Source organism: Filicampus tigris, chromosome 9, assembly GCF_054856515.1.
Source record: "Filicampus tigris isolate MCC_2025a chromosome 9, RoL_Ftig_1.0, whole genome shotgun sequence".
NCBI lineage: Eukaryota > Metazoa > Chordata > Actinopteri > Syngnathiformes > Syngnathidae > Filicampus > Filicampus tigris.
Genome location: NC_141225.1, coordinates 2,970,293 through 2,987,588, shown reverse-complemented (window position 1 = coordinate 2,987,588; position 17,296 = coordinate 2,970,293). Strand labels below are relative to the sequence as shown.

Genomic DNA, 17,296 nt, shown 5'->3' with positions numbered 1-17,296 from the left:
CACCATGACACAGGCACTTCATTTTAGATCCATCGTACTATAGGTGCCATAGTCTGTCTTTTGAGTTTGGTTTTTGACTTTAGTTTCATGTTTTTCCTTGTGTTCCTTTGACTGTCTCTCGTTAAGTTATTTAGTCCATCTGTGCTTTTCATCCCGGTCCCTTGTGTTAGCCAACCAGCTTCCTCCTACCCTCTGTGTCTTGTCCAGGTGTTCCTCGTTGTATCGTCAACTTGTCTGTATTTCGTTCCCCACTTTCTTTCAGTCCTTGTTGGTTCGTTTGTCTTGTCACTTGTCAAAGTCAAATCAAATCCAGTCCTAGTCCTAGTCCTAGTCCTAGCGTTTGTTTAGTTTGTTTTGGTCCTTGTTGTTTTTTTGGACTTCAACATTTTTGTTGTCACAGTACCTTGCTAGCCTTTTTGTTTTTTCTTTATTTAAATAGTTGATATTGCACTCTGATTTTGCCTCCTGCGTTTGGGTCCTCCTACACGTTAACCTGACAATAGGGCTGCCAAAATTAGTCATCTGATCACAAGTATGTCGAGGATACAAATCGTCGACAATTCATTTGACTTGATATTTATGTATTTTTTATTTACAGTATATAATGTATGCACTCGAACTGGGCGGCGGGCAAAGGCGGGGAAATTGGCAGTTCAATCCCCGGCAACACAAGCTTGCTCTAGGCACATGGAATTTCACCTTTCTGGCAGTGAAGAAAGCAGAGCTGGTGTGCGAGACAGAGAAGTTCCGACTGGACATAGTTGGACTCGCCTCCACACACAGCTTGGGCTCTGCTACCAGCCCTCTCGAGAGGGGTTGGACTCTCTTCCAATCTGGAGTTGTCCACGGTGAGAGACGCAGAGCAGATGTGAGTATATTGCCCCCCGACTTAGCGCCTGTACATTGAGGTTCACCCCGGTGGAAAAGAGGGTAGCCAGAAACAGGTCCTGACTGTTGTATGTGCCTATGCACCAAACAGCAGCTCAGAGTACACACCTATTTCGGAATCCTTGGAGGATTGTGCTGAAGTGCGCTCCCCCTGGGGACGCCCTCGTTCTGCTGGGGGATTTAAATGTTCACGTGGGAAATGACAGTGAGATCTGGAAGGGTGTGATTGGGAAGAACGCCCCCCGCCAACCCACCCCCACCCCGAGCAGTGTTCTGTTACTGGTCGTCTGTGTTCATCATGGATTATCCCTAACGAACACCTTGTTCAAACATAAGGGTGTCCATATGTACACTTGTCACCAGGACATCCAAGGCCGCAGTTCGATGATCGACGTGGCGATGGTCTCATCAGATTTGCACTGCATGTTTTGGACACTCAGGTGAGGAGAGAGGCTGAGCTGTCAACTGATCACCACCTGGTGGTTTGTTGGCTCCGATGGTGGGGGAAGATGCCTGACCTGGCAGAGCCAAATGTGTTGTAAGGGTTTGCTGGGACCATCTGGCAGAATCCCGTCAGAATGAGTTTAAGCTCACACCCCGAGAGAACTTCTCCCAGGGGAGGCTTAGAGGAAATTCTCGTGCAGCATCAGGCACCACAGTGCACCACTTATTGTGTAAAGTGGCGATTGGGCATTGCTGAACTTGACTCAGGATGTTGAGAGTCGGTGGGGAGAATACTTCAAACACGTCCTCATTTCCAATGGCACACCTTCCTTTGAGGAAGCAGAGTCTTGGGACTCTGAGATGGGCTCTCCTATCTTTGGGTTTGAAGTCGCTGAGGTGGTTCAAAAGCTCCTCAGTGGCAAAGCCCTTTGGGTGGATGACATCCGCCCGGAGTTCCTCAAGGCTTTGGATGTTGTGGGGCTGTCGTGGTTGACATGCCTCTACAACATCGCAGTGGGAACAGCACCTCTGGATTGGCAGACCGGGGTGGTGGTCCCACTTTTTAAGAAGGGGGACTGGAGGTTGTGTTCCAACTACAGAGGGATCACTCTGCTCATCCTCCAGGGTAATGTTTATTCAGGGGCAATGTTCCCTCTAAGCTGCCAACGTGAGCAATTGTGCACTGCTCTCACCCTCTCAGTGCACGCGTTGACACTGGCTCGCACCACCCACACACATTACATTTCTCCACTCATTCCTTCATTGCCACCCCAGTTTAATCGACAAACAGGACCCTATACCCCCTTCCCTTACAGTTTCAGTAGTGTGTTTACTGTAGTTTCAACCGTACATTGACACACACACTCACACGCACCGCTGACGAGACGCTGCAGGCGGCACACAGCTCGCTCCATTCAGGAACTCCAAACATGCGTATAGTTTACAAGTCCTTTAAATGATGCTCTTTCGTGCGTTTCAGAGTTCAGGTGGCTAGAAATATTTGTGTTTTATTAAATGACATGTTTCCCATTATGAGTGGACAATGCGGGACCATAATTATACAAATTGTATTGAGACTATGCTTAAAATGAACAATGTGCTAAAACAAAACTAACAAACTAGAGGGCTGATTTTATTCACACAATCACTATTCAATGGTATGTTCTATTTTGATATATAGGTGGTTTGATTTTTTTTTGCATACCTACATCATGTAACTGGTTATGGTCTCAGGTTTTGGACAGGTTTGATACTGGTCCGGTGGCAGCCGTGTGCATGTCTTATGTTGCTCACCGTGGTCGAAGGAATGCTCAGGGAGTTTGTGTGAATCCTCATACACATGGAAAATTAGAGGAGATTGTTCAGGGGTATTGGAGAGGAGGGTCCGTTAGGAAGGCAAATCTCAGATTCAGGAGGAGCGGTGTGGTTTTCATCCCAGTCGTGGATCAGTGGACTCGCTCTACACCCCTGGCACCCAAAGAAGCAACCTCCAAATATTTGAATGCTGACCTGAGTCCATTGCATGGGCATAAGATGGATGGTCAGATTTTCAGAGTTTTGAGAATTGGAGGATCTTAGCTTTGAAAGCCTAATTGTTGCTGTAAGATTTGTCCAAAGCCTCATCATTGTGTGTGCCATATTTCACAAATTGATAGTGATGGAACTATCAATTTTGAAGTGGGTGTGTAGTAATTTATTGCAAACACATTCAGCAATGACAGTCCGCTGATAGTGTAGTGGTACACACGCCTGAGTTGTGTGCGGGCAGCGTGGGATCGATTCCCGCTCAGTGACAGTGTCTATGTGTGCCCTGCGACTGGCTGGCGACCAGTTCGGGGTGTAGTCTGCCTTCGCCCATTGACGGCTGGGATAGGCTCCAGCAACTCCCCGCGACCCTATATAGGACGAGCGGTTTAGAAGATGACATGACATTCAGCAATGTGATTTGCTGCTCTTGTTGCATTACCACTATGTGGCACATTGATGTCCGTGCACTTTTTTTGTCTAATAGTTAGTTGGCAAGCTGATCAATTTAAGATTCACCTTCAGGATGAGTACAAATTATATGAGGTTGACCATGAGTTTCTGTAAAATAATTCAAAACCCTATGAAATGTATGAGAGTAGATCTCTTTCAAAGCATTAGAAACTAAAATAATTATGCAGCATCACTGAATTCATATTTCCAGCTGACCATTGCCACTAATCTCACACTAAGTATCTATCAACAACTAGTTGCTTGGTGTTTTTTTATTTTTATTTATATTTTTGTCCACAGGGGGACTCAAAACGTAACCTGCAGCCCCAAAGTCCAAAATTGTTACAGATGAGATGAGCTACTGCCACTCCATATGAATTTACTTGCAAACAACAAACAAGAACAAACAAACACAGAATAGATTAATGATGGGGAAAAAAAAGTCCCATCATTCTACAGCCTTCATATTTGGATAAGCAACGTTCCAATCATGGAATGCGATGACTTGATTAGCAATCTTTACGACTGCCAAGAAATGTTGGATTACAGCACAGCAGTTTTTAAATTTTCACAAACAGCTTCAATGTGATAAACAGAATCATCTTAAAAGTCTTGTTCTCTTTCCCAGGCGTTGTTTTCGGACAACACATCTATATGTGGAAGACAGCAGTTTGCCCAGGATGGTGGCCAATGAAACGCCTCCTGTCGCATCCATCCCAGGTAATAATCAATGGGGTACTTCTCACCTAAAACTTCTCAGGCTAAAACTAGTAGCTAGTTTGATTGCTGACTACTTATTTACTATTGCATGATGAGTTTAAATCTAAAACACTAAAAACTGCTCATTAGCTTACAACCAAGGTAAATGCTAATCATTAGCATGAATACTAAATACACACCAAAAAAATGGTTGAATATACTCAATTATACTTCATCAGGTGGTTGCACAAAATAAAATCATCTGGATCCAGATACATTTTTAAAGTAGCTGTATAGTCTACTTTAAAAAAAAGTATCTGAATTCAGGTGATTATATTTAGTGCAACCATTTGAAGGAATAAAATTGAGTAAATGATGCACAGCATTCTTTTTTCAGTGTGCAATACAGATGTCACTGCAGGGAAAATAAATAAACAAAAGGCAGGCAAAGTAGATGCAGAAAAATCCCTTTTCTTGATGATGTAATGATGTGTAACGTAAACCGGGTCAATTTATTATTTAATTGATTGAAGGCGACTCAAGTCTAAGGAGCACCAAATCGGATTTTAGATTGTTTTTTCAAAGTATAACCGACGAAACACCTCTTTAAATCAGTCTTTTCATGTGAAGGATGCTACATTTTGAGAGTTTTGAGTTAGATTTATAGAGCTTAGAGGTTAAGAACTTCTTAACCTTATCATGTTCTTATCAGATTCTTCTTATTGTTTCTCAAGTTCTTATGCACGTTTATTCTCTAACCTTCATGGGAATTGGAAAAGGCACGACACAAAGAAAACTAACTACGGGGATAGGAGTAGCGTAGAATGAGAACCTAATAAGATAAAATAAAATCATCAAATAAAGTAAAAATGAAAGATCTTTGCACGAGGTGATGAAACTTATAGCCATACAAATATGGGACTGGTAAAATGAATGGTGTATACATATGTATACCGTATTTTCTGGGCTATAAGCCACACCGTTATATAAGCCGCACACACGCCATTTCTAGAAAATTTGGGAAAAAACATTATATAAGCCGCACCTTTATATAAGCCGCACCTATCTATGTTGAAAATGTTTATATTTACTGCATTTACAGAACGGTTATGAACTGTAAATGTACATCACATTTCACATTTTATTTATATAGCACTTTTCATACATAAAAATGCAACTCAAAGTGCTTTAAAACATTCAAAGCAAAACATAGAATTATCTTCAATCAAAAGAAAAGATAAATTATTTAAAAGTTGTTGAAAGCCAAACTAAAAAGGTGTGTCTTGAGCTTCCTCTTAAAAATATCAACAGTCTCTGCAGACCTGACATCCTCTGGCAGGCTATTCCAAAGGTGAGGACCAAAATGGCTGAATGCAGCCTCGCCATGCATTTTGGTCCTCACCTTTGGAATAAATAAAAGGCCGGCGCCAGAGGACCTCAGGATCCGCGAGGGCTGGTATGATAAAAGCAAATCAGATAAATAAGATGGCCCAAGACCATTAACACATTTATAAACTAATAAAAGTACTTTAAAATCGATCCTGAAACACACAGGGAGCCAATGCAGCAATTTCAAAACTGGCGTAATGTGCTCCCGCCCTCTGGTTCTCGTCAGCACCCGAGCGGCTGAATTCTGCAGTAGTTGCAGTGGTGAAATGCTCTTTTTCGGGAGGCCAGAGAGCAGGGCATTACAGTAATCTAAACGACAGGAAATAAAGGCATGCATCAGCACTTCCGTGTTAGCCTGAGAGAGAAACGGGCGGACTCTGGCGATATTCTTAAGGTGATAAAAACCAATCTTGGTTACATTTTTAATATGAGGAATAAAACTGAGCTCAGAGTCAAAAATGACGCCAAGGTTCTTCACACAGTGTGAGGGATTAAAAATGTGTAGTTTTGGTAAAAGCATGTATGTACCTGAGCAGATTCTTTCCTAACAGTGCCTTTTAACACAGCAGCAACGTTGCTGATTAAAATGGAACAGAACCAAGAGAAAATAAACAGTACTTATCGTCATTTCACTGCCGGCTGCCGCTCCAGTTTGTCAGCTAAAGTCCATCAGACTCCACCATCTATTGTTCTCCTACATTCTACATGTGCACCTGTCTTGTTTTATGTTAATAAAGTCAGCCAATCTAACACATGACGTGCTGCCAACTGTACTAAATCAACAATAGCATTTACAATAACAAGCCTCTCGGAATTACAGCACCTAATTTAATAACCTAGTGCAAGGCGCTCTCGCCTGTTAAACTCCTCCACCTGCAGTCACATCCAGCAAATGTGTTGAATTGTACTGTAATTCCAGTTAGAGCGCCCCGAGCGGTGGAAGAAAAATCCACAGAATAGCCGCACCGGACTATGAGCCCCATGGTTCAAAACCTAGGAAAAAGTTGCGGCTTATAGTCCGGAAAATACGGTATTACAAAACGGTGAATCACTAAAAAAAAGTGCATGACAACTAATAGCAACTTGTGAATATCTCTCACATACATTAACTTTGGGAAAATGAAAACTCGAACACAATTGAGATGCTGCCAGAGGTGCGTGCAGCTCTTCTCCTTTGCTTCTCTTGTTAATATGATTAGTACATGTTTAAGTGAACTGCATCACGTGATGCATAACCCAAACACACCAAATTAGAGAAGATGATATTTGTCTCTTGTTTGGTCCGTATGTGGCGGTTGCTGTGGGTCTGAGCAACCAAGCTTACACCTCAGCAATATCACAGCACAGAGACAGCGAGACGGCATGTGTAATACATTTTTTAATATGAGCGATGGGTGAATTGAGTGCTGATTGCGTTATAAAATTTTGATGGAGCTGAATGCAATAAGTATGTGTTACTACAGTATAAAATTGATTAAAAAGACTATTAGGATTTGATTTTTGCCTGTAGAATTTGAATGCGCACAATCACTGCTGAAATTGTCTGACCTACATCCTCATTTATATGCTCCGTTTAGATAATGGGAGTATTTGTCAACTCAGCTTTATTTCTATAGCACTTTAACAAAAGCCACAGCTGTAACAAAGTGTTCTACATAAACCAAAAACGACAATAATTAAAATAATACTGCAATAATAAACAACTAAATAAAATTTACAACAGTTCCCTTTACAGTGGCGTTCATCATATAGGGGATGCAGATTTGTATTCCCTCTTATTGCACATGTTGCGTAAATCATAAGTTAGTAGATGAGAGAAGGGAGCAAGATTGAAGTCTAATCTCCAATGACCAGTGTGAAGGCGCTGGGAAATGTGTATGGCCAAGAAATTACTGAAACTGTAAGCTCGCATCACAGCTTGAATCAGGTGTGTTGGACGTGGGAGACATGTAAAAACATGCAGGACAGAGGCCCCTGAAGACCAGGTTTGGACACCCCTGGTGTAGAATAACAGTGACAATGCAATAGCACTGATATTCTCCACTCAACAAAGTACCACGGCCAAAAGGCTGGAATAATGCAAAGGGCCCAGCACAACGTTAAAGGTTGAAAAGTGCAAAATAAAGCAGAAAGTAACGGAGCTGTTATATTGTTGAAAGGCTGCCAGTGGTGGCGCACAGAACAAGCACAGATGCAGAAAGAATCTCACAGCCACAAACACTGAAAGTGGTCCAAAAGAGATTAAAGCATGATGAACAACAAAAAAGGGTGGGAAAGTATAAATGAAGGACAAACTTAGCAGAGCTGTTGTAACTGGCTGCCAAATCATATGCGCCTACTTTATTTTAATCAAGAAGTAATGGGTCATTACAAGTCATTTTTTAAGATATGCAAGTATTCAGTCAAAAAAGTCAACACTTACACTTTTAGAGAAAATTCATGGATACAAGATAATTGGTAATAATTACATCACGAGGTGTTGATGTTGGTGTTGCATGTTTTAATGCTCGCCCTGCAGTCTCCTCAACTACCAGAGCGCTCATTTTGACGGTTCTCAAACAATGTGTTAATGCTTTGTTTACATAGATTAACTGCGTTCCTGGCCTTTTGACTTTTCCTGTCCCTCTATATAGATAGAGGTTTTATTAATTTCAATGTAAATCTCTCGGCCGCTGGGATGGCGCCCTTGGGTTTCCAAAGCAACCAGGCCCAGTGGCAGCATTGATTTTTGAGAAATGCTGCTGGTCACCATGGTCTATAACAAAAATTTACACAGTAGAGGAGGCGTGATATCTGCTTCAAAATATTGACAAAGCTGAGTCTAAGGTTGAGTGGTCGCTGGATAGCTTGACTGACAGCGAGTCCAAACTAGCAGTTCCCTCCGCCCACCTCAGGCGAAGGAGCGTGTCGTGTGTCACAGAGGACCTGTTTATCATGGGTGACCCTGCCAGGGGCATAAAGCCTCACATAACTTAGCTCCTAGCATCAGTGGTCAAAAACCTCTCAACAACCATAAGGTGATGGCTCAGGGAGGAGCTGTACATCTCAATCGGAAAAAAAAAAAAAAAAGAACTCTCTTCGAGATGAGCAATGAAAATAAAACTGAGATAATCAGATTGCCCAAGTGGGCGCACCATTTTATATTGGGCATATGGCTTTGTTCAAAATCAACCAAAGCAAACACATTCAAGACCATGTTAAATGGGAGTCAGCACATACCTGCCACCACTTACTGTCGGTCTGATTAACCCCAATAAAGTTTGATTGATCGATTTATTGAACATATAAAGACATTACGAGATAAAAACAACAATTGGATAAAGAAAGAAAAAAAATCATTAGTAGATTTCAAAGATCAACTCTGTTTTACATGTCCATGTAGGAAGAAGTACAAAACTTATTTGGTCCTACCCCTTGTTCACATATCAAATTATTAAACTAGTAGGTTATTTATATATTTAAAAGATCCCAAAGTAGAACAAAAACAAACACTTGTATAACAGATTCACATATAGCAATTACCATATTTTCCGGACTATAAGTCGCTCCGGAGTACGAGTCGCACCAGCCATAAAATGCATAATAAAGTAGAAAAAAACATATAAGTCGCACGGTAGTATAAGTCGCATTTTTTAAGAAAAAGAACAGACATGACATTTAAAATGTAAATAACGAACAATTTAAATTAAAAATAGAATAGAGACAACAGGCTGAACGGTACAGTTACATTACATTACCGTTACATTACACAATGCACCCCCCTCCACCACCCGGAAGCCAAGTTGCCTCCGTCGCGTAACGCTGATAAATGTGTCCATATAAATCAAAATAATAAAATTGTGCACTATGTACACATTTTCACTGAGCTACGATGGTAACATTTAGCTTGCATTCACTATATGTGAATTTGGGTGGATTCACCGGAGCGACTCATCCAAACAGTCCCTCGAATCAAAGAGTGTGACTGGACACAGTGATAGGGAGCAATGTGGCTTCAGTTCACTCCAATCCATTCCACAGACTCAACAACTCACCCAATCCCCGCCCGTAGACGACGACAAAGAGGTGCGCATCTGCCGCTAGCCGCTAACAGACTCCAAACGTCTCTCGTTAGGACCCCTTAGCTGTCCAACAAAATGCCCGACATAAATCAACGTAAAGAAAGGACCCATTGGCTGCCCGAAAACATATGTGGTGTAAAACACACAAGTTAAACAGTAAACCACTGCCTGTATAAATGAAGCACTAATGAGAAATTTACAACAGGTATGTCAGAAAGACTGGGGGGAACCAAAGTTTAGTTCCGTCTTGGTGCGGAATCAATTGGTCTATACTACCCAATTCAGCCAGTGTAAATTCTCTAAAGTAATGTGGACAACACTACAGGGCAAGATAACTTTAAACTCACCAAAACAGTCGTAGATCGATTAAATAAGTCTTTTATTTATCGCCGACCATGTCGAATGTTTCTTCTTGTTCTTGTTCAGATATTTAGCAGGCTGTTGTGACATGTCTTACTTTCTAGCTAATTTTGTGAGAACATTGCCTGGTATTATAAACCTCTTGAACTTTGAAAAATGAATGACAGAGCGTATCTGCCAATTGTGTAACCCTCCTAAACCTTGAAAATGAGCGTGTAACTCACAAAATTAACAGTTTTCCGGCATAGTCAAAACAATTTGAAATCTAAATGTGATCTTTAACTATGTTTACCTTTAGAAGCCAGAACAACCATATTGGAAAATGTAACATCTTAAACACCAATGCATATTCAAAATGATGTCAAAATAATATAAAGGATCATATAGCATATAGTTCTGAATGGTTCATGGCAATTCATTGCTAATAATGTAATGACTAAGAATGTATACTGTATTTAGCCACAAAAAAGTATGCAGGTAAATTCGAAATGGTCTTGTATCAGCAGGTGGAGGTGTTGCATGTTCTGCTCATGGCTTTGTTACTATTAATCTGAAGGTGATTTAACTCTGGTTTCATGTCTCTACTTCAGATGACATAAAAGTCATTCAAGTGAAGCACTTCATCCATCATGTCTCAGAACTCTCCTCGAATAACTTGCATGGATACTCTCAGGATTTTGAGGTAAGTAGTAAAGTCTTGTTTCTGCTAGTAACTTTAGTGGCCACACTCTAAAGCGATAGAAATAAAAAGTAACAAAATATAGCCGAGTATCATTCGGCAGAGCACAGAGCAATAAAGTAAGTGGCATTTTGTGCAATCAGTAGAGCGCATTCTAACAAAAACGAGACAATAGTGGACAGTTAATGGTCTTTATTGTGAAGACACACAGATGCAGAAGGAATCTTTGTCAACATTAAATTTAATAAAATACAAGCTTGACTTAATTGCTTTCATAGTGAGTCAAATGATGAAAACAGAAAATGAATTTCGCAAACCAAAAGTGGGAAAAAGTGTGAAACATTATTTTTATTTGTGTATCTGTTAAAAGTCGGTTACATTCTAGTTCATGGAAGATGATTCAATCTGCACTGTAGTCAGGATCCTCACCATATACACATATTCATACCATATGTGGCACCCGTCCAGTCCTCTATCCTGTTTTCTCTCTCGATCTACCCTCTGTACCTCTGCTCTCTCCATCTCAACCCAACTGGATGAGGCAGACGGTCACCCCACAGAGTGTGACTTCTGTTCGAGGCTCCTTAGGAGGTTTTTTTTACCTCCATCGCAAGGTGCTTACTCATGTGGGCTTCAGTTGGTATTGGTTCATGGCCTGCTCATTGTGTAAAGTGCCTTGAGCTAGCTGCTGTTGCGAATTGGTGCCGTATACATTTTAAAACTGACGAGCCTTAAGGCGGAAGTCACCCCAAACATATATTTTTTCAAGAATATGTGCTATGCAAGCCCACTAGTAGAAACAAGGCATTCTGAATAACAGGCTGACCTGTTTTCAGAAGCTGAGCCGTGATTGGTCGTTAGCTGAGCCCTGAGCAGTTGTGATGTCATTTTCAGTCAACAGAAGTGACAAAATGGCTGCCCCTTGAGATGGCTAAAAGGGGGTGGATTTTGATATGACAATAACGGGAATACGACACGCATGTGCGCAAAGCACAACGTCGAGGGACACGCACGGAAAACAGCATCACGTGGCAGTGTTCACGGAAGTAAATATGGTCCCATATGCATTTGCTCATTTCAGAATGAGAGAGGAGCAGGTGACAGCTACAATTTTTGCGGGAATTGAGACGGCGCTCTGAGATCTCCTACTAAAGATGACGTCATTTTCATTGCTGCGTGTAACAAATGAACCGTCTACTTGGATGAATTACTACTATCACCACATACGTCCACTTTATGGTTCACGTTTCAGGAGAGATTAAAGTCAAATTTAAAATGACACTTTTAGGCTACAGCTTCGCAGATTCACAGACTATTGTCAGTAGTCTCCCAAGTATTCTGCCTCTTGAGTCGCAAAAATGTATTTCGAGACATAGCATATTATTGTGCAATTCTTTGGAAAAAAAAAAAAAAACCACTGGAGAGCAAAAAATGGTACATGACAAAGATCAAGAGTGAGAAAGACTCGAGATGGAATCCACCTCAACAGGTCCAACCAGGATAACAGCCTCTGTGCTATGCAATAGAACTGGAAACATTACAGTCACAAAGTTTTGCAAGGATAAGCAAACAAAAGTGTGAGTTAATGTGTTTGTGTCTTTGTGCATGCCTGTGTGTGTGTGGATGCTTTCATAGGAGGTTCAGCGCTGCACTGCAGAAATGAAGATCACATCGGAAAACTCTAACCATCCTGAGAACAAGCATAAGAATAGATACATCAACATAGTGGCCTGTGAGTAAAGACATGTACTCTTATTTCAACACAAAAGGATAAATATAGGGCGGCACGCTGGTCCGCCTCACAGTTCAGAGGTCGTGGGTTCGATCCCGGCCCCGGCATCCCTGTGTCCCCTGCCTACTAATTAAAGTGATGTTCCCACAATGGGAATTTATTTAGTAAACCGGGTGATGATATTAACACTAGAGGAAAGGGTTGTGTACTATTCAAAAATCAAGAGCCCCTTTACAATATCCTTAAAAATACCACCACACACTACCCACTTTGATAGATGTTTGGCATGTCTCGTACAGACATTTGCTGTGGTTAATTATCTGGAACAGTCTAGAAGCCGGACAATTTTGTTCACCGGAGTGCACGCTGGAAGCAAAGGGGCAGGTGTAAAAGGCCAGTTGGACTAATATTTGAACTACAATGTGATCATGTGCTGGTGCTTTGGCAGTGCACCTCAGTGCATTTACATAACAGGACTGTTGTATGCTGAAGCTGATTTTGCTTTCCATTAATTCTGAATATCATCATCTGTACTGTTTTATGCTCAGATGACCACAGCAGAGTGAAGTTAAGAATGTTGCTGGGAAAGGATTCCAAACGCACTGACTACATCAATGCCAACTATGTGGATGTGAGTGCTTCCACACAATCGGTGTGCTCATCTATGAGTGTGCACGCATGCGTGTGTGAGTGGGTCATTGATGAAAAGTAAAAGGTTAAAAAAAAAAAACTTGTCTTTAAAATGCCATTTTGTTGTGTTGTTAAATGGAAGTTAAACAATTTCTGAACTTTTACAAATTCTAAGTAGAACACACATGTATAACAGAAATACTGTACAAGTGTAAGAGAGGAAGTTTAGAATACAGATTGTGATCCAAGGGGCCTGGGTAAGATTCACTCGACTGGCATCGAGATGTGAGTGGGGGTTGGGAATGAGCCATTACGCGTCTGCTAGGAACTTAATGGTGAAGAGGAAATTCACCTTTCAGAATAATGTAAAGACACAAAGGATGTGCCCCAATCAATAACTAAAGAAAATAACGGGTTTTGAATGGTACAAAACAATTTAGACTTATCGAAAATATTTGCATTGGCCTGTAGTCAAGTGATATCCCAGCAATCTGACAGATTTGGAGCACTTTTGTAAGTGTGTGACAAATAATGTCAAGTCATTATATGGCACACTTAGCTGTACTCTATTATACAAGGATGTTTTCTTTTGCTATTTGTATATTTCTGAGTCATTCAAAGAAAAGTTATGAAAATATGTATATCTTGATCTTATTTTTTACATCACAAAGCTTGCATTAAAAAGGAGTGTTGAGTTTTTATACCTACTGTGTACAGTTTTAAAAAAATGAATGCTTGTATAATTTTGAAAATTGTCTTCACAGTTAAAGCCTAAGTGAATTGTGTCTCTCTCCCAGGGTTACAAAAAGCCCAATGCTTACATTGCAGCCCAGGGCCCACTCAAGTCTACCTTTGAGGATTTTTGGCGGATGGTGTGGGAGCAGAATACGGGCGTCATTGTTATGATCACTAACTTAGTTGAAAAAGGACGAGTATGTGACACACACACGCACGCCGCCCCCTCCACCCCCACACACACAAACACACACGCACAAAGTTCTGAAAGACATTTTCCCAAAATATTAAACTCATCTTTTACAACTCACCTTGACTTACATAAGGTCATGTACTATTCTCAGTACAGTGAACTCTTGCTATTTGCCGGGGATAAGTTGCCCTGCCTACTAATTTGTAGTTGCATACAGATGCCACAAGATAGTGGTAGATTTAAAACAGAGATACAATCATAAAGAATCAAAACCATGCATTTAGTATATACACAGTGCCTCTGGATTGGCAGGATGGCGGTTCCCCTTTTTAAGAAAGGGGACCGGATGGTGTGTTCCAACTTTCGGGGATCAGACTCCTCAGCCTTTCTGGTAAAGTATATTCAGGGATGCTGGAGAGGAGGGCCCTTCAGGAAATTGAATCTCAGATTCACAATATGCGTATATACAGTACGTATATTTGCGAATAGGTATGTATGCGAATTAACGAATGCAGATCTGTGAATTTGCGGGGGTTCACTGTATCGTCCGTTGTATGTCCTAACCAACATAATTATGTACTGTTTTCTGTAAAAGTCAGTGAAAGCTATATTAGTTACTTTTTTTTTGCATTAGTTAACATGTGTGTGTCTGTGTGTTGTTGTCATTGCAGAGAAAATGTGACCAGTACTGGCCAACTGACAAAAGTGAACAATATGGCAACTTAGTTGTCACACTGAAAAGCACCAGCATTCATGCCTGCTACACTGTTCGACATTTTACACTGCATAACACAAAAGGGAAAAAGGTAGGAATCTTTCCTTTTTTTACCATCGTGACCAAAGTGTTGTCCCTTCATTTTATTGTTTTACCTCACTCTGTGCAATTTAACATACAGTAATTTGGGTAGTTCAAATATGTATCCAACATACTATAGAGCACCGATGCTTTTGTGTAAACAATGCTCCTTCATTTGGCGGGATGGGTATCGATAAGATTTTATTGATCCTACGACTCTTAACGATAGTGCTTATCGATCCGGTAGCTTAAAGCGGAAGTCAACTCAAAAAAATTTTTTTTCAACAATATGTTTCCAGCAGGCCCACTAGTTCTGATTAATTTTGTGTTTGTGGAATATAAGTTTAGCAGCAAAATGCACTCGTTTTTAGTCATCTCTGGGGGCGGTCATTTTGGCTTCTGTCGACTGAAAATAGCATCACAACTGCTCAGAATGACCAATCGCAGCTGACATGTTTTGTGAATCTGAGCCGTGATTGGTCGTTGTGAGCAGATGTGATGTCATTTTCAGTCGACAGAAGACAAAATGGCCGCCCCCACAGATGGCTAACAACAAGTGGATTAACACTTATTCCACAAATGCAATGTTTGTCAGAATGCCCTGTTTCAACTAGTGGCCTTGCATAGAACATATTCTGGAAAAAAAAATGTTTGAGTTCACTTTAAGGGTATTCTTATTTGTCCATTTTTTTGTTTTGAAAAACACCAAAACAAAAATATTTTTTTATGTACTTGTCTTTCAACTACAGTTACATTATTTAATTAAAAAAAATTCTTGATTGATTGCACTTGTGACAACGGTCATTGAGCAGCGACAATGCGACGTCATTGTACCATCCCTCTCCTGTCTCCAGGCATAACCACTCAACTCAACAATACCCAATCTTTTACTTAGTGCAACGGCTGCATTGAGTGTCTGAGTGGCGAAGCCGTGGGGCGAGATGGCTCGCCTCCTCCGATTGTTAACGTGTCTTAGATGAACATATGAATTTTATTGTTTGTTAGAGACGACATAAGAGAGGCAGAAGGTGCAAAATAACATTCATAGAGCCTAAATCAATCAACAATTAATTTGAGTAATTTCTCCAAGACTGTTAAAAGAACCGTTAAAGGTGGAGCTTCTCGTTACTGCGTTTTTTTTTTTAATTCTGCCCCGGGGCCAGTTTAGTACCAGGGCTCGGTACCCATCCCTACTCATTTGTCGCCAACAAAACCTTATGTCCTCTCTTCTCTTATGTTTCACCATCTAGGGTGGAAAGGGGAACACAAAGACACGGGCCCAGAGTGAGCGGAACGTGCTCCAGTATCATTATACGCAGTGGCCCGACATGGGTGTTCCTGAATATACCATGCCTGTCCTCACGTTTGTTCGACGGTCCTCTGCTGCCCAAACACCTGATATGGGGCCAATGATTGTCCATTGCAGGTAACAGCTGATGTACATTTTGTGTACTGTTACTTACTTTTCATCTATCCATCCATACATTCATCCAAACATGCAACCATTCTCTTCCACACGGGTCGCGAGGGGAGCGGCTTTAGCGGGGAAGCCCATACTTCCCTCTTCCCAGCCACTTCGCCTAACTTTTCCGGGTGGATCCCAGGCCCAACTGGGAGTCAAAGTTTCTCCAATGAGTCCTTGGTCGTCTCCGGAGCCTCTTCCAAGTTCGATGTGCCTGGCACACCTTACCAGGGAAGTACCCAGGAGGCATCCTAACCAGATGCCCGAGCCACCTCATCAGGTTCCTCTCGATGTGGAATGGAAGCGGCTCGCAATTGAGCCCTACCAGATGAGCTTCTCAAGATGAATACGTCAAATCATTTTGGCCGCTTGTATCCATGATCCTTTTGGTCACAATCCACGGGTCATGACCATACGTGAGGGTGAGACATAGGTTGACTGGTAAATGGAGAGCTTCACTTTTCATATCAGCTCCTTCTATACCACAACAGAACAGTACAGAGTCAGCCTGTGAAACTCCCTCTCCATTCTTGTCTCACTCATGAACCAGACCCCAAGATACTTGAACTCCTCCAATTGGGGCAGTACCACATTCCCGACCACGCCAGCGTTTTCTAACTGAGCACCAGAGCTGGGCATTTTACTAAAAGTTCTCAGTTATCACCTTCCGCCTTACACCTGCAGCCGGGGTACCCTTCCACCGTCAGTCTATCTGCCTTTTTGTCCGGCCAGAACAAATAGTAATCCCCGATAGGCCAGTCCAACTATCACTTTAAACAGGCTTCCATTTGTGTTTCCGTCTACAAACTTCCACTAACTTCCACCACCCCCATACAAAATGAGTGTCCATTATAGGCAGCTAGACGGACCAGTCCGTCACATAGGCGGAATGCCCAGCTCTGCTGAGCACCATGATCTCAGATTTAGAAGTGATGATTCTCATCCCAGTCATTTGACACTCAGATGCGAAGCACTCCAGTGAGAGTTGAAGATTGCGGCTTGATGAAGCCAATAGAAGAACATAATCTGCAAAAAACAGCTGTAATACTGTGGTACCAAACTGGACCCCTCAACGCCTCTGCTGATCTTAGAAATTCTGTTCATAAAGGTTATGAACACAATTGGTGATAAAGGGCATCCTTGGCAGAGTCCAACCCTCACTGGAAATGAATCCCATTTACTGCCAACAGTGAGGACCAAAATCTGACACCGGTCGTACAGGGACCGCACTACCCATATCGTGGGGTCTTG

At 41.6% G+C, this 17,296-nt stretch overlaps 1 protein-coding gene across 2 annotated transcripts in view; it reads left to right on the top strand.

Moving 5' to 3' along the window:
• Positions 1–17,296, top strand: part of LOC147141662 (receptor-type tyrosine-protein phosphatase gamma-like) — a 458,048-nt gene that overhangs the window by 423,495 nt on the left and 17,257 nt on the right. For both annotated transcript variants that reach the window (XM_086039819.1, XM_086039820.1), the window contains 7 exons: positions 3,938–4,029; positions 10,409–10,500; positions 12,133–12,229; positions 12,778–12,860; positions 13,657–13,791; positions 14,459–14,593; positions 15,834–16,009. In XM_086039819.1, coding sequence (XP_085895945.1) covers positions 3,938–4,029; positions 10,409–10,500; positions 12,133–12,229; positions 12,778–12,860; positions 13,657–13,791; positions 14,459–14,593; positions 15,834–16,009 — 810 coding nt within the window. The remainder of the gene's footprint in view (positions 1–3,937; positions 4,030–10,408; positions 10,501–12,132; positions 12,230–12,777; positions 12,861–13,656; positions 13,792–14,458; positions 14,594–15,833; positions 16,010–17,296) is intronic.